This window comes from Ascaphus truei, chromosome 10, assembly GCF_040206685.1.
Source record: "Ascaphus truei isolate aAscTru1 chromosome 10, aAscTru1.hap1, whole genome shotgun sequence".
NCBI classification, from domain to species: Eukaryota; Metazoa; Chordata; class Amphibia; order Anura; family Ascaphidae; genus Ascaphus; species Ascaphus truei.
The window spans coordinates 29,826,736-29,852,592 of NC_134492.1; the positions used below are offsets into that span (position 1 = coordinate 29,826,736).

General features: G+C 43.5%; 1 protein-coding gene across 3 annotated transcripts in view; it reads right to left on the reverse strand.

Moving 5' to 3' along the window:
- Window positions 1-691: 691 nt before the first annotated feature.
- The window catches only part of DIPK1A (divergent protein kinase domain 1A), a 36,703-nt gene continuing 11,537 nt past the window's right edge, over window positions 692-25,857 (reverse strand). The window contains exons 2-7 of one of the 3 annotated variants that reach the window (XM_075616420.1): window positions 25,115-25,218; window positions 11,933-12,028; window positions 10,135-10,269; window positions 7,059-7,166; window positions 3,448-3,624; window positions 692-2,186 (exon numbers count right to left, since the gene is read on the reverse strand). In XM_075616420.1, the coding sequence (XP_075472535.1) occupies window positions 1,374-2,186; window positions 3,448-3,624; window positions 7,059-7,166; window positions 10,135-10,269; window positions 11,933-11,935 (1,236 nt within the window). In that variant the 5' untranslated portion in view covers window positions 11,936-12,028; window positions 25,115-25,218 and the 3' untranslated portion in view covers window positions 692-1,373. The remainder of the gene's footprint in view (window positions 2,187-3,447; window positions 3,625-7,058; window positions 7,167-10,134; window positions 10,270-11,932; window positions 12,029-25,114; window positions 25,219-25,857) is intronic. The other 2 variants (XM_075616419.1, XM_075616421.1) reach the window with 2 other exon arrangements.

Consider the following 25,857-nt stretch of genomic DNA (forward strand, 5'->3'; position numbering starts at 1 on the left):
CAAAACCCTACTGTGCCAGGTCTAGTACAGAGAAATACTTGAGCATGCTGATATATGTTAGGCAGGATTGTGTCTTAGGACAACAGAGGTTCGGGAGGTGCCCCCAAAGGGTGCGGCAAAACAAAATATGTAAGGGCGGAACCCGGCCAGTATAGTGGGTTCTGGAGCCCGTGTGGGAGCTGCGCTCTTAGCCCATGGGAGGCACAGCTGACAACTACAAAAAGGAGCTTGCAAAGTAGCTCCCCACAATGCTTTGGATCCATAGCAGCAAGGCATTGTGGGGCGTGACTTTGGAAGCTCCCGCAGCAATTGACAGTTATACTACACGTCTGCACACACGGAGGTGCAGTTTGGGACTTTATTAAGTGTGTTCCTCCTACGAGCTCAGGGCACTATCCTGCCTAGAATCAGCCAAACAGTTTTGTTAGCGATAGTCTGATGTGTAGGCAATAAGATTTATTAACTAAGACAAATATTTTCTAGCAGGGGGTGCAGTGTAAAAATGGCCGGATCCACTGTAGAAGGGATGCCAATCACTGCACAGCGGGATACTGTTCCTTTTAGTCATAGGAGGTGGAATTTTCTGGTTCAAACATGGCCTGCTATTTTGCCTTGATCACTGAAAATAACTTAAGTGTGAGGTTAAAAAGTGTAGTGAAACAAAATCTAAAAAATCAGCTCAACAATGCAGTTGACAAACTACAATTTTTAATGATCACGTTAGCTTTTTTTAAATTCTGAACAGTAGTGTGCAAATTTCTCCATGCTAAAATATCAGTAAACTTTATCTTGAAAGTGTTCTTGAGTTGATTTTTTAAAACAGCAGCTTCCATTCAACCCCGGTAAGTCGGTAGTGGTCTTTTGGCCAACGTTCAGAAAAGTAGTTTGTAAAAACGCCTCGAGTTACATGGACAGAAGCTTCGGAAGCAATTTCGCAGCATTGTAAAAATGTGACGATGGCAAACATGGTGGAACTGTAAGACTGATCAGTTTTTGTTCTGGCACCATTTCCTGCATTTCAAGTGCACAAAACATGTGTCTGTTTCCCTCAGAGGAACTAGACTCAATGAGGAGGGACTGCAACACTGTATGCAAATGACACATTGACCACAGAATTAATCCAGTTTTTTTTTTTTTTTACTTTTTTTGTTTTTTACAAAGTGACACAGGTGATCTAAACAAAAAAAACAAAAAACCACTTCAGCCTTTCACTTTGAGAAATGCCATGATGGTGATTTTCATGGTATGTAAAAAAAAAAAAAAAAGTTCATAAAAGAAAATAGAATTTAAAAACCATGTACAAAATAACAAAAGCTGAAGGTGCATTTGTCCAAAACTGGCAAGCTCCCGGCGGTCGTAAAATGCATTGGTTATTAGGAATCGTTGGTATGTGAAATTTTCTTCCATAAAAGAGCTTTCAAATTGTTTAATATTAATGAATGTTCCATCTCCATGTGCATAGCTGCAGCTTTCAGGGCAATACAAGAGTAAATATGTTTCTCCAGCTCCTCTCGGATTTCAGAAGGAGCTCCGCGGAGCATATAGTCTTTCACCAACAGGCACACTTTAGCCAGGTTTGGTTGGGTTACGTCTGCAGAGCACTTCATTTTACTTGGGTCGCATACAGTGCTGCAGTCGGTACCATAAATACAGTCCGAGTCAGACTCGCAAGGCCGGTCTTTGATTAATTCCTTCAGACTCATCTCAGGTACTATTTTTCTCATGTCTACCATTTTCAGGTCATATTTATCGTTATAACCAAAGTTTTTGGCACTTACGTCACACATGAGAAAATTCCCATAAGGTCCATGAAAAATGTCTTCCACAAACTCCAGAAGACCTATAACTATCTTAGCCTTCCTTGGCCAGGATGGGGTGAACCACTGGTCCATACGTTTTCTGAGGCCATGGGGAACAAATACTTCAAGGACCCATGGGAGACTTATTCCATAGAGGGAAGTGTATGGAACTCGCTCAGTTACATACAGATCCCCACAGAATCCTAGCAGCTTTGGCGTGTGTTCTTTATCTTGTAGGATCACCATCAACAAGAACTCATTGAGCTGTAGAAGTGCCCAGGCGGACTTGGCTTCTGGGAGGGAAACATGGCCATCCTTATTTCCATCAGCAGCTGCCAGGATAAGGTTTACTAGCTCACGGAGATTGCCTTGGTCACCCAATTTAGTCTAAAAAGATAAGAAAGAAAAATGATTTGGGCGCTTATTTAGTACCGTACCACAACTTTACCTAATGAAGCAAAAACACACATTTTCAGCAAAATGTTACCGTAGGATTAGCTCATCTGTAGCAAGAGCTCCCAGAGTAACAAAGTCACAACACACATACTAACCCTCTCTTTATGGGTGGGCGATGCACCATTTTTCTGGCGACGTCTGGTCACACAATCGACGCACCAGGACGTCTGGTCACCCAAACTTCAGCCTTTTCGGCTATCTATCAAGGCTTATGGGACCACTAACCGCCATGTCAGAGCTAGTATCTCCCAATTAAATAACTGGGGAAGAGGTGATATTGATCAAGGCCACAGACTGTCCAAAGAAGCTTTCTTACTACTATTTTTGGACAGAACTTTGATCTCATTCATTTACTTGTGTAACGTTAAGCATTCAAGAAAAAAAAAACACATGATGGGAGCAGACTCTCTTTCAGCGTGTCGCACACACACTGGTACACAAAACTCAAATATTTCAGAAAACCAGGGGCCGCTCCGGTGGTCACAATTACAATTTTATATGCTTTACCCCACCTGGCATACACCCCTAATGTGGATGGCTTGAACAGTAGGATAGGTCCGACCGTACCCCAGACAGACCTTAGTATCTAGAAACGGGTCTCTAGAAGGGCGAGATTCTATAAACAAATGTCTCTTGTATAAATAAGTAGCTAAACACTGTGTGTTGTATTTTGTATATGTTGTTGTCATTAGCTCAGTTTGTCCTTCTGCACAATTAAGGGGCGGGTGAGTGTCGTGGACCTCAAATTCATTGTGGCGTAAGGTCATACTTGGCTAGCACATTGATTGTCCCAAACGCCACCTCTGCTCCTTCTAGAAAACCTCCCATTTTCTTTCCATTTAAACTCTCAGCTCTACCTCCAAAAATAATACTACTAATAATACTATTATTATTAATAATACTATATGTCCCCATACAACAAGCCTCAGGAAGCAGAGCGCTGAATGCCAAACCCTCACACATTTAAAATCACATTATCGACATGAGCACGGCCTGGTTACTAAAGAGTTCTAAAGACAGAACACTATGAATAATCAGTCTGCGCGGCCAGCCACTTACAGTGCAGCAAATAGTCTCTGTATTTCACAAAAGCAATTATGGCCTTCAAACAAACAAAAAAGCTTCTGGTTAATGATCGAGTGCGCATCTCTCATGATGTACAGGTAAGAGAAAGATGGAACAAGCTGCTTACTTTGAAAAGACTATGCACCATTTCTTTGAATTTTTGGACTGTGGTGCCTCGTGTTGGTTTATCAAATAGTATAATTTCTTTTCTTGGCTCCAGTTCAGTGCCAAAGTCTAGATGAAGCGCATCCTCCATCTGACATTTTATCACGCCTTCCAAGTTCCCCCAGATTCCTAAATACAGCTAGAACAAAAAGGAAAAATTAATTAGCCGTCAAAGCTTCTTGGTAACCATTTAACATGGCAGAGTTAAAATGTCCCTTTGTTTAGTGAAGGGGTGGCCAACTCCAGTCCTCAAGGGCCACCTACAGGTCTTCAGGATATCCCTGCTTCAGCACAGGTGGCTCAATCAGTGGCTCAGTCATTGACAGCGACCTGTGCTGAAGCAGGGATATCCTGAAAACATGACTGGTTGGGGACTCGAGGACTGGACTTGGCCAACCCTGGTTTAGGGTGTACATTCTTTCTAGAGACACTGCGCTCAATGCAGCGGTCGATTTACGTAGAAGCTAAATACCGCTACAGCTTAGGGCCTCGTAATTTGATGGGCCTCCATATACTTAGAATCTTTCCTTTTCAAATGCCTATAAAACATACTTGAGGGGCCCCGTAAATCCCAAAGGGTTTATTCACGCTAAACATAAATGAGAATAAAAATCACTTGTGGTTTGAATCTTTAGTAACAAAAAGTTGAATGTACGTCAAAAGCAAATCAGTCATGTAAAAAAAAAAAAAATAGACAGACAAGTAACAACAAAATTTAGCAGAACACAATGTTCAGATAATTAATTCCTTCGACTTCATATTCACAGTCCCTGTTTTGTTTAAGTTCTAAGAATGGACTCTCACACCACCTTTCAAATGTGAGGAGTACTCAAAACAGTTTAGGGTAGTTACCCTGCCCTGCCCCCTCCCGTCTTTTTGAATGCTTTCTTAGAAACATTTATTTAGTACAGTAGGTCTCCAAATAGGATGAGCATATTTGTCCCGGGGGAAATAAAAACGGGGAAAATATATCATATGTTTGACAGATTATTTAATCTCAAATTAATGCTTACAAATAAATATAATTTGTGGTATTCCCCAAGACAAACAATAATTTTCACTGCAATTTATTTTTCCCATTTATAATAAAACCAACCTCAACAAGATAACAAGGACTCTATATCCTCACAAGGGTTAGCAGCAAATTGAGCAGATTACCTGACTTGAAGATAGGGTGACCAGACGCCACGTAACTGTTTTTTTCTGGGTCCCGACTTTTCTGTCCACTGTCCCGGTTTTTCTCTGCGATGGGCGCTGGCCGGCCGCTCGTGCGCTGGTCGGCTAGTCAGCATCCATCACGCATGCGCAGCAGGCAAGCGCCCATCGCAGAGAAAAACCGGGACAGTGGACAGAAAAGTCGGGATCCAGAAAAAACGGCTACAAACCGTGGCGTCTGGTCACCCTATCTTCAAGTCAGGTAATCTGCTCCGTTTGCTGCTAACCCTTGTGAGGATATAGAGTCCTTGTTATCTTGTTGAGGTTGGTTTTATTATAAATGGGAAAAATAAATTGCAGTGAAAATTATTGTTTGTCTTGGGGAATACCACAAATGATATTTATTTGTAAGCATTAATTTGAGATTAAATAATCTGTCAAACATATGATATATTTTCCCCTTTATTTTATTTCCAGTTAATATTGCGTCTATTTGTAAGTTTTAATGATAGACCTTTCTCCTGATCAATTGGTTTTTTTTTTTCGAAGCTAAAACGGATAAAAAGAAAAGAAAAAGAAAAAAAAAAGAGCGAAAAACGACCATGTGGTAAGAAAAGCTTCCTGCACTTAGCATTTTGTGCATAGGAAGCGATAAACTTTGTCGCTTATTATATGAAGATATCATCGATAAATTTGCTCCAAAAATCAAGATAAACAAATGTTTTACATTTTGAAAATCTGATTTTTTTTTTAAAGTTTATAATCAAATTATTTTGTCATGAAAAAGTCTGCCCGTGTAATTATTAAAAAAAAAAAGCTTTCATTCATTTATCATTCTTTCTACCATATGTTTTTTAAAGTCTTAATCCGGGAGTGACTGAATGGTATATTTAGAAAGAGCTGACCTAGTAATATGGATTTCATGAGCCAACTCATGTAAAAAAAAATGTGCAAAGTTACTAAATGGATATCACTTTAATTCAGAGCATCGTTTTAACACTTCATTTTTTTATTTTGTTTTTTACACTAAATGTGATTTTATGGGCTGGGTAAAATCCTTAAAGTTAGCAAGTTATCTATTTAGTTGTACACCAAAATTGTATATCTGGCTGGATTTCCGTATTCTGAGTAGTTGCTGGTTTCAATGTCTTCCCTAAAATACATTAAATGTCAGGCTGGGTTTGAATAAAATTGAAGTTACAAAAAAAAAAAAGTCAGGCTGGGTACATTTGTTCTTGAAGGATAGGAATTATTTTGAAGTCGCCACAATAAAACACAGTATACACGCTGCCCCTCCATTATACTTAAATAATGTATATATGTGAAACATTATTATATTGCTGGTCAGTTACACACACAAGAACGTGTGAACCTGTTCATCTGACACAGTAGACCAGCAGTGGCCAACTCCATTTTTCAAGGGCCAGGTTTTCAGGATATCCCTGCTTCAGCACAGGTGACTTCTATTTTAGACTTACTAGATTTGGTTTATAAATCATCAGTGCTATTAATATTTTACAGATTAATAATATGATTCTCACACTCGGCTCTGCCTGTATTATGGTGCCATTCAGATAATGACTAACTATTTCTGCCTTCAATCTCAGATTCTATGAAAAGCAGAAAGGTTTTTCCTACGTTCTGTATGTATTTTTATTACGTGGGTGACAGTAATTACTGGTGTACTGCAAAGTGAGGTCTTTCAGTTCCTTCTGATACTGCCCCAGTCTTTCACATTATATGCATTTATGTTTTACTCAGAATGTTAGACACCCAGTTAGTCTAACTCAAGACACACACAAATGTACACAGTACGTGCATTTGCTCAGGGCAGCAAAAATGAAGCGTGTAGGTGGGCGTGAAGGAGGACAAGCCATCTGAGCGGGCAAGAGGGCGAGTCACTCGTTCGGGCATGGGAAGGAGGGCCGGTCAGTCAGTTCGGGAGCGAGTGGTTGTCAGTCATGCGGTGGGAAGGCGGTTGGGAAGTTGGGTCGGCGAGTCGGGCGGGTGGGAAGGCGAGTCGAGCGGGAAATCGAGTCGGGCGGTTGGCAAGGCGAGTCGGGCGGGTGGGAAGGCGAGTCGGGCGGGTGGGAAGGCGAGTCGGGCGGGTGGGAAGGCGAGTCGGGCGGGTGGGAAGGCGAGTCGGGCGGGTGGGAAGGCGAGTCGGGCGGGTGGGAAGGCGAGTCGGGCGGGTGGGAAATCGAGTCGGGCGGGTGGCAAGGCAAGTCGGCAAATGGGAAGGCGGGCTCCGGCGCATTGCAAAGTAATTCAGGTGGGTGGGAGAGAGTAATTCTCTGGGTGAGTCGTTCGGGAGGAGGGTGGCAGTGAGCATGTAGACAGGGGGGGGAGGGAAACTGTGGCGCCGGCCCTGAATGTACATATTTCTTTCCACTGTAACAAACGACAAGAAAATGGTACCTGATTGTTGGGTCGGGTTGATAGACACTTTCCAAAATAAAGTGTTTCCTTAGCACAGAGGCCGTCGCAGGCTGATCCATCAATAATTCCTTTCTTATATTTATCACACTAAAAAGAACAACATGTATGAGACTGGTAATTAGGTTGCATAGTGCTGTGTAATTCTATTAATCGGCATCGAGCTTCAGAGGTAATTGCCATAAACTATAGCAGGGCTCCTCAACTGGTGGCCCGAAGGCCAAAGGAAGCCCACAAAGGATCCTGATGTGGACCTTGAACAGTCTGCTTCTCCTAATTTCATTGTAATTGCCCTTGCAGTTAAGTGCAATTCTGTTCACACAAACTCACTTGTAAGGGGGTGGGGGTATTGGTGCATGTCGTATGTATGTATGTATGTATGTATGTATGTTTGTATGTATGTATATACATACATATACATAAAATAGTACAGATGATGATTATAACTCTTAACTGAACACTCCAAATGTTTTACAGGGAGAATGTTTGTTTTAAAAGGACCACTTTTAATGTCCCTGCCTTTTCAGGGGCTGAACTCCCAGAGTCCTTTCCTTGTGGCCCTGGACAAGTCATATTAGATGGTAAGCTCTTTGGGTCAAGCATTTATAGAGCCTGTGTGATATTATATCCACCACTGTTAGAAGTACATAAAAAAAATGTATCATTTCAAACCTATTTTGAAGTTCTTTAGGTATGCAACATCAAGGACGAATTGTGCCTTGAAATGTTATTACTGTATTGCATGCCATGTGGACATTACAGAAGAATAATGGTTTCAATCTGTAACTTACAAATAGCGTTTATGCCCTTCAGGCTATAATATGCAAGTACTGGTTAGGGGTTCCTTTACCCAAGCTGTTCTCCTTCCGGCATTACCACTGCATCACAAAAAGTATTGCAAGGACTATTTCCATTTCAGCTTTTGACATCATCATTTAGACCTGGTTTCCTGGTGCACTGCATCACATTATGACATTACCCAGGTTCAGCGATGTCCTACCCCAAACCGTGCAAGGCTGGAACCGCCAGACCACAAAACACCCACCTCCCACTGGCCTACCAGCTTTTGTAAGACCTCTGAGATGATAGCTCAGGTCCTTGGTGAATCCCAAGGTCAGGGGGATAGTGTTTCCAATACATCAAGGCAGTTCCACTTACTAAACAACTTAACAGAAATGCTGACATTGTGGTGCTATTGCCTTAACCCCTTATCAGCTGGAGGGGCCCATAAGAATTCCAACAAAGAAGGGATACATACATAATAGTATCTCCAAGTATCTACAGGACATTTGCCAAGAGAATAGGATATTAACTGAAATACATTTTTTTTAACATGTATTATTTGACATGTGCATTTTACAAAAAATAAAAACACTTAGCACCTCCCATCTTATTTACAGAGTTCAATGTAATTCACTAGTAAACAAAATGTCATGGTAAGATTTACAGATTTATAATGAGCATATCTGCACCATTTTAGTGGTTACAATAGCCCCAGAACCAACCATACTTCTTCATTGATCAATGTGGATACATCATACAGTATCTTTAATCCACATTTTGTGCATCACAAGAATGATTATTTTAGCCTAAGTGTTTTACAAACCATGGGTCTAATGGAATGTGGTCACGATTGCACACGCTGCTCATCATAACGTCCCAAGGACCAATGCAACAGATGCCAGACCTTGATCTGCTGCTGTTCATGAAGTCAACAGAGGATACAGAAATAGCGTTTCATTTTCATAGGGAACAAAATGCGTTTGTCATTCCACTTCACATTAAATATGAACATGGTACTGTCACAGTATACCAGGTCTTTTAACACCATTTATATTTAAGGGATCAATCACAGGGCAAAACAAGACAACGAAATAAAATGAGGTTTATTTTGGATGAATCCTCGGAAACACACAAGAATACAAAATACAAAAATATACACACTTACGGGCGTCTGGGGAATGATATCTACCTTTCCTAGGTGAAGGGACCCACGTCAAATGGGTTTACCCTGTCCGCTTCTCTGTTTCAGGATATCAGAGTGCCGCACACAGCAGCCACTCTGACATGAACCTCCAGCTGGTCACAGTCCAACTCTACACTCGTTCCCAGAGTGTCTCTCAGATTGACTGATCAGACGTGTTGCTTATATACCCCTTGGTGGCTATCCTTTAACATTGAATAAGGCAGCCAGCCAAGAGAAACAGTGCCTAGGGCTCAAACCTGATAACTGATTCATTTAACTAATCTCCTACCTTTGTTCTGGTCTATTTCTGTGGAGAGCTTCAACTGAGTGAATTACTTAGTCTTTCTCCATAGAAATGACAGTTGAATATCTAATTTACTTTCTTGCATGTTAATTCCATCACCACACAATACCAAACTACTGTATCTAGCTGGGGGGGAATTGCCAACACAGGCATAAATACAGACATAAGGTAATTATGTAAAAGACTACAGCTAGCCCAAATTACATCACAGAACAATGTTGATTCACTGGGGGATTGCATTTACAGGGAATACAGGCTTTGAAATACATACCCTGTTCTCTCCCAGATATTAAATTACATTTGGCTGAAATAAGCTTTACATAGCTAGCCAAGTTACATGTATTTAGGGGTAAACAGCTGGGATTTCTCTTTATTAGGTCCTCCAGCTACCCCTACCGTCACAGGTACACTATACAATAATGAGAATATCTATAGACATGCCCAGCTATTAAGCGCCCATAAGAGGGACACTGATCACAGGCAGAGAGAGAGCATCACAAGGCCTGAAGCACCAGTGTGAGACTAAGGCCGCTGCTTCATAGAGGGTGCGAGCTCTCCCCCATAACCTCACTGCGGGACTTTCCGCATTCCCTCCTTTTGCTCCACTCTTCCCCGCTGGCAGCTACGGAGTTAAGCCAGTGGGGAGGAGCTAGTGATGTAATACGGAAGGGAGGTTATATGTATTGGATGCACTAGGAGGCGGGACTCTTTCTACGCGGCCCGCCGGAGAGTGAAGCATCTTACTAACCCTAGATTACAGAGCTTTAGTAACACACTCGGATACTTACTATGGTTGTCTTGCAATCATGTCCCCTGCAGAGCTCCGTGTAAGTGTTATAGCGAACATATATAACCCAACTGCCTATAAATACAGCGAGCCACGAAAAGAAGAGATACTTAATCCGCAGGTATGAAAGGCGAGCCTGCAGATAAATGCAAAATAATGTGGTTACACCAGCAGCTACAGAACTACATACACAAATATTATATTTGAATACTATAAATAAGGATAGACACGCAATCACATTAAAATGATCTGCAAAGTATTAAATGATCCATGCTCCGCAGTGCTAATAGATGGCGTTCAGTGCGCCATTAAAATCCAACGAATAATGGAACCCAGCAACTCCTGCAGTTGGACTCTGATAGTCGGACCTTGCACTAGAGGTGCTCAACTCCATTCCCCGAGCCACCACTCTCCCCCCCACCCTCCCCGGCAAAACAGGTCATGTTTTCAGGATATCCCTGCTTCAGCATAGGTGGCTCTGAGGCTCAGTCAAGGGCTGAGCCACCTGTGCTGAAGCAGAGACCGATGAAGCCACCTCTGCTGAAGCAGGAATATCCTGAAAATCTGACCTGTTTGGGGCGGGAAGGGGGAAGAGGGGGGGACGAAAGACTTGGGGACTGGAGTTGAGCACCCCAGCCTTGCAGGACTGTGATTTGTGAATTGTAACTTCTACCCAACGTGGTTATCCGTGAACTCTGAACAGCTAGTAAGATTGGTGAAGCGCTCCAACAAGTGTGTGCGTGAGCCCCACGGGGTGGCGAGTTTTATTTGCTCCCAGTCAAGATGACAATTCTCCTCTTGATGAAGACAAAAAGTTTCATTAACCCTGCACCATGTCTCAATTCTCACCACAAATATAGGTAAAGGGCCAATAACATACAGATCAATGTTACACACAGCATATAACGTTTGCTTACCTTAACCCTGATGAAGGTCTCACTGTGAGACAAAAACGCTGATTTTTTGATAAATAACGGATGCCATGTTTTGTGCATTGAAGCAGTATACACAGGCTTTGACATCCCTGCAATTATTGCTTTCCTATTGTTATTAGGATTATAGATTATTGTGACTATTCAATTCTGTCAGTGTCACCACAACTGGAGACGACAGGAGTGAATCGAGTTTCACTATAAAAAAAAAAAAAAAAAGTCTTGATGTACTATGATGGTCATCGTCTACATCAACGGGTCAGGTTAAGGATATCCCTGCTTCAGCACAAGTGGCTCAGTCGTTGATTGAGCCATCTGTGCTGAAGCTGGGATATGCTTAAAACCTGACCTGTTGGTGGGCCCTGGTTGACTGGAGTTGGCCGCCCATGATCTAAATGTGTTATTTCTGTAAATTTCATATTCGCTACTATCTGTTCTTTTACACAGGAGGCACACAGTAGCCAAGGATCAACTCCTACACAGGTGTCCCTTCCCAGTAATAAAAACAGATATTACAAGCAATAAGTCTCAGAACTGTGCATTGATCTGCGATTGCGAGTTTTAATTCAGTGAGCGTTTGGGGAAAATGTTATAAAGAGCTTTCGAAATAAAATAAAGTCATTCCCTTTCTGAGAAAGTGCTCCGTCGGCCGCGTTCCCAGAGAGAATATCTCTTTTATTTGAAAACAGATAGTTCGAAAGATTCATCATCGGGGTGAATTTTTCAGCAATAAAAGCTTCGTGTCACGTCTCATTGCAGCATTCGGGGAAGATGTGTTTTCTCGCCGCGCACTTAGATGCCGGTAAATCTGAGCACGTCCACTCGCCAGAACAGGGTATTGCTAACATGTGAATGGGTCTCTCTTACCATTAAAAGACGATGTTCCTTTTGGTTCAGGTTTCAGATTAGTGAGGTGGCTGCGATCGTGCTCACACTACGGCTGCTTGCACAGGGGCATCTGTCCTATGAATAAAAAGGAAACAATTCGTTTTATACATCGTCTAGGACAGAAGTGGCCAGATGTTCAAGATCTCCCTGCTTCAGCACAGGTGGCTCAGTGTGCTGAAGCAGGGATATCCTTAAAAACTGACCTGTTGGTGGCCCTTCAGGACTGGGAGTTGGCCACCCCTGACCTAGGACTTCTGACCAAAAGTATCCACAAATAAACGCACGACAAAAGCAAATAAGAGGCAGTTTCTTTTCTATATTTGATTAAAATGGCCTACAACGCCTTAATATGAATTAATCTTTGCTACTAAAAAGGCCCACAAAGCATTGCGTTGCTGGCCCCTCAGGTCGGGAAGGGGTTAATAAAGTATTGGCTCTGGCTTTGTATGTGCTGGAAGCATCTTGAAATGATCAGTTTTAAAAGGAATGCAACCGTTTTCCAATGCAAAATGAAGCCAAGAACGATATTTACACGCTCCCAACTTCTTACACAATAACACAAATGCCGACTCGCCTGTAGTCAACTGAACTGGAAATATGCACCTGTGTATCTCTGTCATTTCAAACCTAATATACTGCACAGTACCACGGATCAGGAGCCGAGAACTCCAGGACATCACCCTTCTATTTTCTCCTTTCTGTACCTCCCTCCCCCCCCACGCCACCCCCCTAATTTTTCGGTAAGTGAACTCATCATTGTACGATTTCAGAATCGGTTGCAAAACCAGTACAACAGGAGGTAAAATAAACAAATCAAGAAACGAGAGGCGATTGTCAGGTACGGCGCACCTGAGAGCACGTGACCCATCTATGGGACACCGCTATCTAGCCCATTCGATCTTCTCCATGGCACACTTCCAATGTTTGGACCTGCTGTGCTAGCCACGCTTCCTGACCCTTTCCCCCTCCCCAAAGAATGCCTTTCAAGGTACATTTAAAAGGGTCCTGTTTATTCTAGTGTCAGGGAAGCCCTATTTCAATCGGCTCCACTTCCAAAACCAGATACCCTTATCACTAGATCAGCACATAAAACTAATCAAAAAACCCATTCTTAAGACAATTTGTAACCCAACGTTAACCCACGTAATTTCTTATGATATTATCATGACCGTAATGAAAGCCTGTGTTTTAGCCATGGCCAACTCTAGTCCTCAAGTGCCACCAGGAGGGTCAGGTATTAGGGCTATCCCTGCTTCAGCACAGGTGGCTCATTCTGGCAGCCACTGATTGAGCCACCTGTGCTGAAGCAGGGATATCCTTAAAACCTGACCTCTTGGAGACCCTTGAAAACTGGGAGTTGGCCACCCCTGGTTTAACCCCCTTTGGGTACTGTTGGGTACTTTGGGACGTAGCTACGTCACGGGGTCTGGCACTCCAGAGGCCCCCATAACGTCATAATCGAGATGCTCATTTTTGTAGGAGAGATCGTGTTCTGCACTCCGTTAGTGATGTAGTGATCCCTTTGTGGTAAATGGGTCACGTGATCGAGTACGATCGAGTGTTGCTTGTCCTCCGGCACTCCAAGGGTTAAAGCAGCACCATAACTGTTGGAACAGAACATTTCTCCTCTTAGAACTGTGCTCTGATCGACTCTTCGAGCCGAACCAAAAAACGGTGCCAGCTTTACATGGAGACGGGAGCAACAAGAGAAAGAGGAGATGGGAAGGAAAAGAAGGAAGAAGAGATTTGAAGGATGGAGAGAGATTGGGGGACATTCACCAATTTCCGATACAGGCAGTGGTGGATTTACCATTATGCCCAGGCCTACGGCGGCAACATTATGGGGTGGCATAGATCGGCGCTTGCCAGCCGTGCATGCCCGATTGGCGTTTGCCAGCTGTTGGTGTGCATGCATGATCAACGCTTGCCGGCCGCTCGTGTAAACAGCGCTTACCAGACGCTCGTACACACGCATGGCCGGCAAGTGCCGATCCCACATGCACGGCTGGCATCGTGACATCACACGCCATCGCGCTGCCATGCCAACAAAACAGCGTGGCGTCAAAACACGCTGGAGGAGGGCGGCACCAGGCAAGTATCTAAATCCCTACGGGCGGCATATTTTTAAACCCGCCACTGGCTACAGGTTATCTCACAGTAAAACCGCGTTAACTGCTATTCAAGTCACTAGCCCGTGTCAGAAGTTCATAAATCCCGGAAAGAGACAGCAAGCTCTACATAAAATTAGATTAGATCTGATAGATCCACTCAGATTCGATAGATCCCATCAGATAGATGGATAGATAGGTTCAATATTCTGTGAATACGCTGCTTCTGGGACTAAAATCATTTCCAGCACAGGGAAGTGGCTTCATAGCAAGGTGGGGGGAAAAGACCAGAGAGGAAAAGGGACTAATAAGAGAGAGGAAAGGGATGACTAAAAATCGAAGAAATTGGGCTGGGAAAACAGGACATTTCATGCGCTTAGTAACAGGTAAGGTTTGGGGTTTGGGCCACACTTGCAGTAATGCTGCAAGTCAGAACAGACCAGCTGTGATTTTTTTGGTTGTCAATGCACAAGCGAGTTCCTCCCTGGAGTGAAACAAACCAAATGGCAGCGACATGTTCGAGGAATGAAATCCAGGTAATAGATGCATTTTTTCTTGACACCTGTCGTTACTCCATGATTAAGTTTGCTGAGGGAAACCAATTACATTCTTAAACAATTTACAAATTATGCTTTTAAATGAGCGAATTCGGCTACCCCACTAACACAAGGGAGGTAAGTTTCCAATAAGTGTATTCATCTACAACGCTAAGCAATCCATCTCAGAAGCCTGTATGAGTTTCATTTCAATAGTAATATTATCTTACCCCCTAAGCATGTCTTGCTTTTAAAAATAAATAAAAATAAAAGTGAAACCATTTTCCGAATCTCAGGCTTCGGAGAATGTCATGGTAATCTTTTGACTTCACTGCGCTTCATTTTAACCTCCCGGATACTTAATACATCAAAACGCTTATTAAAAATAAAAAAACGGTTTTGAAAGGGCAAGAAAAATTCTATTAAAAAACACATATGTATTTCTTTTTTCTCTTTTTCTAGCCTTCTTCTCGACTGATCCCTTAAATTCCCCCCACCCCCACCCCCCAGCTCTCCAAGCCCAGTTGTTAAGGAATGAGAGTTGGCCATTCCCCCCCCGCCCCCCCCTTATCAGTCGAGGCCCACTATGGGGCTAAGAGGCCTCACCGCATTCGGCGATGTTCTATCCTGTCTTTTCTATATGTTTGAAAAATCTTGTGTATTAGGCTATGTATAAACTATGACTTGTGTAACTACTTTTGCCTAATAAAAACGTTTGGAAAAAAAAACAAAAATACAAAAAAAAAAACACGTGTATATTATTCTTTTTAAATAGTGATGAGTGCAAGCTGCTGCTTTAAGTAGGTCAGAAAGCTAGGTTTTATAATGCATGTTGCAGAATACAAATACCCAACAAAACACAGAACTAGCACTTCACACAAAAACTAGGATTGCAACATCACAGAAAACCATCGACAACGTGCACAAATCAAAATAAGCAAATTCCACGTACTATGAAAAAAATAAATTACAACATTTAGAATGTGAAGGTTATGGGGCGAAGTCAAATGAAAAAACATCTATAGATGTTTCAGCCATAACTGACATCGTATAACCGGTTTGGACAGTCACAGGAAAACTGGGTTAATCACATTCCAATTTCTAACAAAAAAAACAAGGTCCGTTCAATTTTACACAACAATTTGTATTTGAATCTGTGTAAAAACATGTTAGGAGTCTGCAGATAGGTCTGTTGGGGTCACCTACCTCCTGCATATTTCATTCAATGAGGAATGGTGGGATCCCTGATACAGGGCCCAAACCCAGCACGAACGTTAAAGGGGCAGAACCCACTCTGGTCACCCACCTCCTCATTTTTTAAATGAATGGAAAGTACAGAGTAAGGCGGCAAGTACAGCTCTTCTCCCTTATAACGCTGTGTTTGGGGTCCAAAGAATCACATCGCGTTATAAGCGGATCGCGTTACAAATAATGTACAATTGTAAGCATTGTACTATAAAGTATTTAAGATACCAATTATCGTGTTGTAAAGTATTCATAAATACGGAAATTGGGAGCCGCGCTTGCATCGCGTTATAAGCAAATTTGCACAGTAATGAGTCGCGTTATAACGGGGTTGAGCTGTATCTCAAAAGGCAGGGGGCCCCCCGAAGCTGAAATTAACGTGGTTCCACTCCGGGGGACCTCTGGTTCCCAATATACCTGGAACAGTTACACTTAACTCCTTGTATTTAATTCCACCGCATCATATGGGCCAATAGGAAGCTGCTTCCTATTGGCCTGCGTCACACAGGTGATTTAGACCTCCATTTTGTTTCCCCTGAAGGGGATGGTACCAGCGCTACCTTTAGTGTTAAATATCTCGGGAACCAAGGGAGCTGGAAATAATGTTTCAGTTCCTAGTAGGGGAAACCGCACCTTTAAAGCAAAGTGTTACAAAGTTCAATGAGAGGGGATGCGGGTATCAGATGGTCTCCAGGCGCTACAATTTAAATGCATTTTGTGATACGATTTACATATTTGTTACTCAGGGTACACTGCTGACACAAGAGGGCCAGAGTGGCCAACTTCAGTTCTCAAGAGCCACCAACAGGGCAAGGTTTTCACAATATCCCTGCTTCAGCACAGGTGGCTAAATCAGTAGCTGTCAACGACTGAGCCACCTGGGACATCCTGAAAGCCAGGGATAGCCTGAAAACCTGGCCTGTTGGTGGCCCTTGCAGACTGGAGTTGGCCACCCCTGTTCTAACCACTCTGAAGGTAACATGTTTTTTGTCTTAAGATGCCTTCCATTGTCGGATCTGTAATTGGGTCATGTGACGCCCGTGCAGAGCCAGAAAGACCTCTCTAGAACAAGTCACATTAAAGTGGCTGATATTATATTTGATGTATGAATAAATCTATACACGGTCATATCACTTCCCAAGGTTCTTAAAAAGGGTGCAGTCCCCAGAGTTTGTTTCTCCCATGCCCCACAGATTGTTTATGGTTTAGGCCGAGTCCATGGTCAGCGCTTATCCGCTGACCCGCGCTGACGCTCGGTCAGTGAGCCCCTGCAGCCGCAATGAGAGCGGCTTTAGCAGGGGCTCGCGCACGCTTCCGCAGGCGACAATTTTTTTTTAGTTTGAGAGCTCATGGGAGCGCAGGGGCAGTCACGTGAGCGGTTCGACCAATGAGGGCGAACCAGCTCCGTGATGTCACTGGCCCGCCCCAGGACAGCGCGCGAACCAAGGCCAGGGAAAGCACCCGCTTTCCCTCAGCCTCCGCGCGCCTCCGCACTGCTGCAGTCTGCATGGACTCAGCCTTACATGGGAGGAGAGCAGTATAACGCAGGAGCTGAAACAACGGAGCTTTAAAAATCACGCATCACGTGCGCCAATAGGAAACTTTCCATCCATGTAAAACAAGAAGGGGAGAGGCAGCCTCGGGGAACGAGGAGGACAAGTTATAATTTGACATAAACCAATAAATCCGATTAGTATACATTCCAAGTCGTCAGAGCCCACTAAACAGAACGACTGCATCAACTACAGAGTTAGCCAGGCTTTTCTGTAAACGGATCAGGACAAACTAACCACATGTGTGTCTCTGAAGAATTAACGAAAAATGTGTGCGTCAGGGAAAAACGTACATTTTTGTGATTTTAAAATCTTTCAAAAAGCTTGTGTTTTTTTTCCGCCCCCAATTATAAATGATTAGGGAAACCAGCATTAGTGTAAAACTCAATGAAGGTGGAAGCCCGCGTCCATAGTTAGCGCGACACGCACACACGTCTGTAAGGCAATGTGCAACCATAGAGTGCGCCTGATTTTTCGCGAGACAAAATATTTTTATTTTGTGGCGCAATGGCCGGGGTTCAGCCAATGAGGGTGAACTGCTCACGTGGCGTCACGGAGACGCCCCCCAAACATTGAATTAGAGCTGCTTTTCGTCGCGTCTCCTCCTCCAGACACCACAGATCACCTACGCAGTGGGCGTGTGACGTCACGTGCGTGCCTACTATGTACAAGGCCTAAGAGCCAAGGAGGGAGAGGGAGTAGGGAGTATGATACCTTTTATTTGACCAACAAGTAGTTGAAATGTTACACGCTTGCAAACCACTCATCGGAATGAAGGACCCTGAAGTTCGAAAGCTCGTAACAGATCAACTAGTTGTTGGTCGAATAAAAGGCATCATACCCCCTACTCCCTCTCCCTCCTGTGTTACTACCTACATGGGGCAGTTTCCCAGCTATTTTTGGGTTCATGAACCCCAATTGAAATTCTGAGGGAACCGCCCCCAACTATCTCTAATAGCAACTCTGTGATCAGATCCATTGTAAATACTTCTGTATTTGATACAATTTTCAAATGACCAGAAAATTGCAGGGAACCCTTTCGGGATGCCCGGGGGAACCCAAGGGTTCCTGAGAACCCTGGTTAAAAAACATTAAGGCTGCGGTCCCATGCTTTCTACAGCGCACTCTGTGCATACAAGCACCGCCCCTCAATGGGGCTGGGCCCAGAACGCACCTTCGTGCGTAAGGTGCAGCTGCGCCATACTACAAGATTTTCCAAAGACAGTGAAATTGAGTTTAGTTTGCGACGGAGGCGTGGCCACGCCCCCACCAGCAGTTCAGCCAATGAGGGCGAACCAGCCATGTGAGGTCATGGCCACGCAAAACCCCACCACGACGCCCCCCCCCCCCCCCACCGTCGCAATCTCTCCCTCTCCCCGCAGACCTCAGATCACAGTGAAGCGCTGTGCACACACCGCCCCCTCCTGCCCCTACCTCCCCCCCTCCCCGCGCACGTGCTTCAGCGCTGACTGGGACCGCAGCCTAACATGGAGGAAAGGACCACAAGGCTACCCACGTGTCTTTGCTGAATATGCAAGAATGAGCTGAAACTAGGAATATTAATGGTTTAGAAGGAGTTAATTAAATTACAGGTTTGCCTGTGCAGAACCATGTGGGCATGTTGAGGCCTGTTTTTTTAATTTTTTTTAATCATAGACAATGCAATTAAGGTAGGAGTAGCAACTATATTCTTAACTGTGTGTTGCACAGTGGGATAAATACAGGTGAGGAGGTAGTCAGATTGCAGAAAACATTGCAAAAACAAAACAAAAAAATCCACCTGGAAGTAATTTAGTGCAGCATTCTTGTAGCCGCAGGTCAGCGATGGATTGTGCTAACTTTTCAAAAAAGGATTAAAAAAATAAATGGGATCAGAAGAGTTTTCCAGTCGTGTGACTGAAAACCACACGGGTCTCTTCTTCATGAGTACTGCCAGAGGCATCAAAACTGCTCAAACACTATTACATCTATAAAGAATGCTCTTGTCGGCAACATAACCTTTGAGAAAGCAGGAGTTTCGTGTGAATTACTCCTTACACAACAACGTAGGGTAGTTATTGATTTGCTTATAAGGATGCATTGTTCTAAGCTATCCAACCTACACACATTAAACTTACCTGGCAATGTAATCTGGTTAAACTGCTCCGTCCTTGGACATTTTTATAGTCACGCTATACTTACATTTCCTGCCGGCATCCACAGAAAGCTCTCGAACACATGACGTGGGTTCTTTTTGAACATCTTACATATTTTTGTCTCATTGTCGGACTTTTTCCTCATTCAGGAAAATATCTTAGGGTAAGTTTCTAATTCTCTGTACCTAATGACTTTAGGATCAGTGCACAGGTTTGTCAAAATAACCTACTCGCCTTAACCTTCTGTAATTCATTAGCCATATGTTTGAAGTTTACCTTCTAAAATTCCTTAGTTTTAACTCTTTCCCTGAGGCAGTCACCACTTGACCTTGATTGATTAAATGGCTGCAATTTCCATCTGTGTTCCCTTATCTTCACATCTGCTACAACGCATGCACATTCCATATCTATACTGTGCCAATGATCCATTACAGGAAAGAAATTAGAATATCAAGTCCAGGTCTTAAAATGGATAGGATGCCAAGTGTGACATGCTCAGTGTCGTCATTTATATGCAGGGCCACAAAGGGGGGTGGGGAGGAGGGGACAGCTAAGATATTTGTCCTGGGCCCGGCCACTCTGGGGGGGCGCATAGCGGGCCTAGACCGGACGTTAGGCCCAACGTCCATGGAAGTTTTTATCCTGAGTGGGCCCACTCCCCTTCACCTTGCCGGGTGGTGTCCCCTGCCACTGGAAGTACATGTACTCTGGTCGCCTGCTGAACTACCTTTTGCACCTCACCCCCAATCTGGGGCACAGGTCAGTACTCTTTCCTGGATCCCGTCATTCCTGCCGGCGGTCCAGACATTTCCCAGAATCCTTGCCTGCACGTTGTCACGATAAAAGTATCGTCTAACAGGGATCGCAAGCAGCAGGCAGAACGAGCGAGTTAAATAACGCAGGTTTAGTCTGTCCAGAGCCAACACAGGGCAATAACTCAACGCAAACTCTGGGTACAGGGGGATGTCTAGCTTGCTAGGTGTAGGGTGCTACCAAAGCTAGGTTACACAAGATGCCACCTTGATCCGTCCGGACTATCCCAGTAACTCAGGATACCCACAGTTCACTTTCCAGTTAGTCTCTTGACCAACCATGAACAATTGTGGAGCCCTGATCAGCATCGGCTAGTATAAGTCCTCAGCCTCCATATGATATCATGGAGGATGGAGTGCCAATCAATCAGCGGAGACCTTTCCTCCGCTGAGCAAATCAGGAGCTGGGGAATCGACCGGACTAACCAGAAACATGGACACAGCCTAAGAACAGCCCCAAGGGGCGGGCTTGGTGAGCGTGGGAAATTAGAACGGACCAATGGGAATCGAGCCGATGAGACTAGGACTCATCCCTAGGTTCTCAGTGACAGCTCTATACCCCCCATAGGGTTAGACGACGCCTGGCTGCCGGGAAGAGAACAATGCTTTTGGAGTATGTACCTCCCCAGCAGGAGGGCTCACCCTTTCCCACCTCACCATTGTCCAGAGACCCTGCACCTAGCCCCTTACTGGTTGTATGGCAGCCACTCAACTATGGTTAGAGGTCCATGTACACGTCACACAGAAATACAAAGAAACACAAAGATACATATTAAAAAGAACACTGATCACTAGCCGTGAATAATGCATTACCAGGGCTGGAAGCCATTTTTTGATGGCTCAGAGATGGCCATTCTGACCCTGAACCTGGGTCGCCATCTTGACTGGTAGGGGCAACAAGCGGGCTTAACCTTTAATATACTGGGCCTCACTGCACCTACTGTCACACACGTCAATAACTTTAGGACGTGATAATGGGTGTAAAAGAAGCAGGTTTGAGGGGAAACCATGCAGATACTCATGGGTTCTTTGTATTTGCTGTTCCTTGTGGATGCGGTCACTTTTTTTAATCCCCAGTAATCTTATTGTCCGAAATACAGAGAATTAAAATGCAATAATGAGAAAAAGACACATTTTTCCTAAAGAGCTTACAATCTAAAACATAAACGCGTAGAGATGTGCAGAGATAGCGTATGTTACTTTGGAGACGTCAGTGTAGTTATAATTCAAAGCTTTGGACATAAGGTCCGAGGATAGCAGTTATTTACATTTAAAAACGGAAATCCCTCCCAGGACCAAAGTGAACGAATGGCAGTGGCATGTTTAACCCTTTCATGGGGTCTGGCACTCCAGGGGCGTTGTGACGTAGTAGCTAGGTCATGGACTCTCCGCTCGTTTGAGAGGAGACTGCGTTTTGCGATCCTGTGGAGCGCTGATCCCGATCTAGGGTGGTAGAGGAACTGAAGAGGACTCTCCTTCTGCTTACATCATATATGATACTGCCATCATGTGATCGCTTCAAGGAGCCAACATGTGATGATCACCTGACTCAAAGGGTTAACATGTTACATTTACATGATTGACCTTTATTTTTTAACTATTTCCATATTAAACAAATGCTTTGGTGAGTTTTTGCAACCTTGACGACCTTTTGGTGATCAGACTATTGGTCACTTCAAAATAACAAAACAAAAAACACAGTTTGCCTATAGATTTGATGTTTGACTAATTTTAGCCTCAATTACTTTACAAACAGAACATAAGTACCAAATAAGCTGGAATTCAGTGGGCACAACAATAAGGAAATAATTTTAAACAGAATACAACAACATTTTATTTGCACTTTAGCAGGAACAGGTCTAATGAATCCAATGCCACTAAGTTGTGTCATTATTTTTGGTCCTGGTACGTGATACAGTCCCTTTAAAAGGGGCAATCCCTTGTAGAACCAAAGTAAACTAATTCCAGTGACATTTTAACCAGCCTCACCTGGGCAACTGAGAACCTTTTTACCCAAATCCGACAACTATAAGGACTGTATTTTTATAGTTTGACTTGTAAGGGGTTTCTTTTGCCCTGGCTGCTCCCTCCTGTGTGATGTCACTGTGTGATCAGCCAGAGTTCCCCCTCCTCGCCTCCCCTTAACGTTATTGGTTCTCTGGTAAGGACAGGGTAGGATCAGGGTAAAGAAAAACATGTTATTGACAAACACTTCCCAATTCAGAGGCTTCCAAGAAATTCACTGGCCGATATTGGGGATTGCACATTTAAATAGTGGTGGTTTTTTTTTTGAGAACAGCGGGTGAGAAAATCTTAAGAAAAAAAATTAAATCCTGGGAAGTTTGGTCGGTATGGATTTGGGACGGGGTAAACAAAAAACAGATTGCACCACAACATCTGATGCAAAAATAAGGATGTCCCAGGTGGTAAGAGTTTAACCCTTACAGTGCTTTAATGACATACCTCATGCATGGGTCCTGGCACGCCAGATGCCTTGACTTACCCCATGCCTCGCCCCGGTCCCCTCCCCCAAGCCCCAAAGAACAACACCACTACTTGCGAGGATAAACCGGTCACAACTTTATACAAACAACCTATTAAACCACAATTCACCATAATAGGGACCCAGCCAGATTGGCTCGTTACCATTAACCAAGAGCTTGAGGGATACCCCCGCCTCATACCCACATCGCCACTCACCGCCCAGCACATAGTATTACGCAAAGATGCCACCATTCCGGCCACCCAAGCCAGGAAGGGCACCGCCTTCCCCAAACGTCCAATTATGAGGTCCAACTCCTCACCACAAGGAGCCAACACCGTCCAACCCCCCCCCCCCTGATGTTACACTACTCCCCCCATACCATCAGCGACGATTAAACTTCACTGCAGATGGATCCGTGAAGAAATAATGATAATTACATTATACAGATACCTTCACCCCCCCCACCTCCTTAAATACCCCTCTCACTCCGCACCCCCAACCCTAGCCTCACAGCTCCTTAGGGGAGGGGTCCTACGGCCTCAAGTCATCCCGCCCCTCCCCCTACAGATCGAGGGATTTCTTTACGATATACCAGGTACGTTTTAGGCTCATGCTCGATCTATATGGCTGATCGGGGCGGACTGCTCCAACAGTGGCCAGCCAGGTCCTGGGCAAGTCATGTGGTCACTTCTGGAGTGACCACATGTGGAAGTGCCGGAGGCCAGTGTCACAGGATCACTGGCGCCGGAAAGGTTACGGAAACGCCAGCACAATACAAAAACTAGAAGGAGACGTTTCTCTGCTACTATTTCAATTCTTCTTAGACAGCGATGAAAGAACAAATGCGAGTCAGCGGAGAGATTTTGAATCCATATTTGTTTTTTGTGGGGTTTTTTAGAATTTGTATATTTGAACTTGGGGTGAGACCAAAAATAAAAAGCATAAGTATCTTGCCCTTCCCAATACTGCCTTTATAAAGTAAGGGGCTTATTCTGTATCTACCAAAGCTACCACATTAATGTTAATCGGCCGATATAGAATAAGACCCCAAGCGACTGGGATGTTAAAATTGAGTTCTCCCCAGAGCTCAGTGAAGTCTAAAAGGTGAACCTCATATGCTAGAAATTAAGAAAAACAGAATTTTTGTTAATTTTTTTTAAATAAAAAAAATAAAAAATAAAAATATATAATATATCATATATATATATATATTTATTTTTTAAGCAGGACATGCTCAGGGGGCAAGATGCTAACATAGGAGTTAAACATATAGGCTTCTGGGGAGGGGGCAGGAAGGATATTATGGCTTTAAGGATAGCGCCATCATTTACGGTTTAATTTTTCGTTGTTATTTCACCAAGAGAGTAGCTATGGTTTTAGGATGATAAATACGTAAACCCTTCTAACCGAGGGTTATGTTTTTAGATACAGTATGAACTAGCCCTAGGTTGCAAGACAGTAACTTGCTGGGTTACTGCAGACATTTTATAGCACACCACACAAGCTACTTCTTAATGAACTTGACAGACATTTTCACAAAAGTATGACACAGGCCAAAATAACAGCTGCAATGACTTATGCCTTTTCATTTCAATTTCCCAGATGGCCTCCCCATCCAGCAGACATCGAAAGGCAGATCTACATCATGTGTTTAAACCTTGCGGCTTTAAGGCATGCTTGTGTAAGACATGCTTTGATAATTGCATGTGCGTTAGGCTATTTTATTAACATCACAAATGATAGCAAACTGTTATTTCTTGTTTCATTTGGTACATGGCCAGTAACCAATTAACCTTTGTGTCTACCAGCGATGAAGAAGTAGAACTGCATACTGCAAACGTTGCATTTAATCCCCCAAAGTTGTGCGAGTGCTGATGACTGAATAATGTTTACCATAAAACGTTCGCTTTCAGGGAAATAGATCACTTGCTGCAAAATCTACTGGTCAGGGAGCCAACGATGGAATGTGATGGTGCAATATGGGACATAATCAGAAAGCAGTTCCTAAATTTGCTAGGACAACTGGTCTTTCATTTAATTAGCTTCGGCCTCTTCCGCTGTGTCCTTTATTGATTTATTTATGTAGTGATGCCAGTTTATACAGCACACTGTAGAATAACGCAAGCACAAATAATCTCTATCCAACAACAAAAAAATAAAATCTCAGGATCCTGGCTGCACAATCCATGTATAAAAAAAGCTTTGCAATGTAACTAGCTTTCTTTAGCATATTCCCTTAAAAGAGCAGGTCCCCATATACCCTGTTCCCCGCTTTTTTTTATTTTACCTGGATGGGAAGCTAGAGGTCCCTGGAGCAGAACTGCGTGAATTTCAGCTCCATGCACCCCCCGTTTCCTGAGATACCACAGACGGTAGTGCTGGTACCATCCCCTACGGGAGAAACAAAATGGAGGCTCAAATCTCTCTCATGTCACAAGGGCCAATAGAAAGCAGCGGCGTCACCCGTTGAGGCTTCCAATTGGACACGTCACGCAGGGGATTTAAAGACTAGGAAGTACCGGCGCTAGCTTTACCGGTAAGCAGGTTGTGAACTAGGGGGTCCCCAAAGAAGAGTCTGGGGAGGAGGGGAGGAGGGGCGGGGGAGCTGCTTCTTTAACGCAAAAAAAATTGTTAATTAGTTGTATTATGTGAAAAAAACATAATTTTCTTCTTCCAACAGATCCACTAACATTCATATATTTTATTTAAGTTTTAGCTGTTTGGCTTACAATAGTCCAGCTAGTACTTCTCTAGATTAGAATAACAAAGTATAGAATTGAGGATTCCCTGTGCATACAAGTCTTATTACGCAAACAGTCTTATCACAAGCGAGACCAGGGAAATATCATAAAAATCCTCCAAAAGCATGTGGCAATATCAAAATTTAAATAAATTATTTCAAATGAATTACACTCATCTGATTTTTTTTACAGGCAACATTGACCTACATTTACTACATGAAATATATCACCCCGATTAGCTGATGTAAGTCCTAAGTCACCAACACTAAAAACAATGACTGGTTCAATT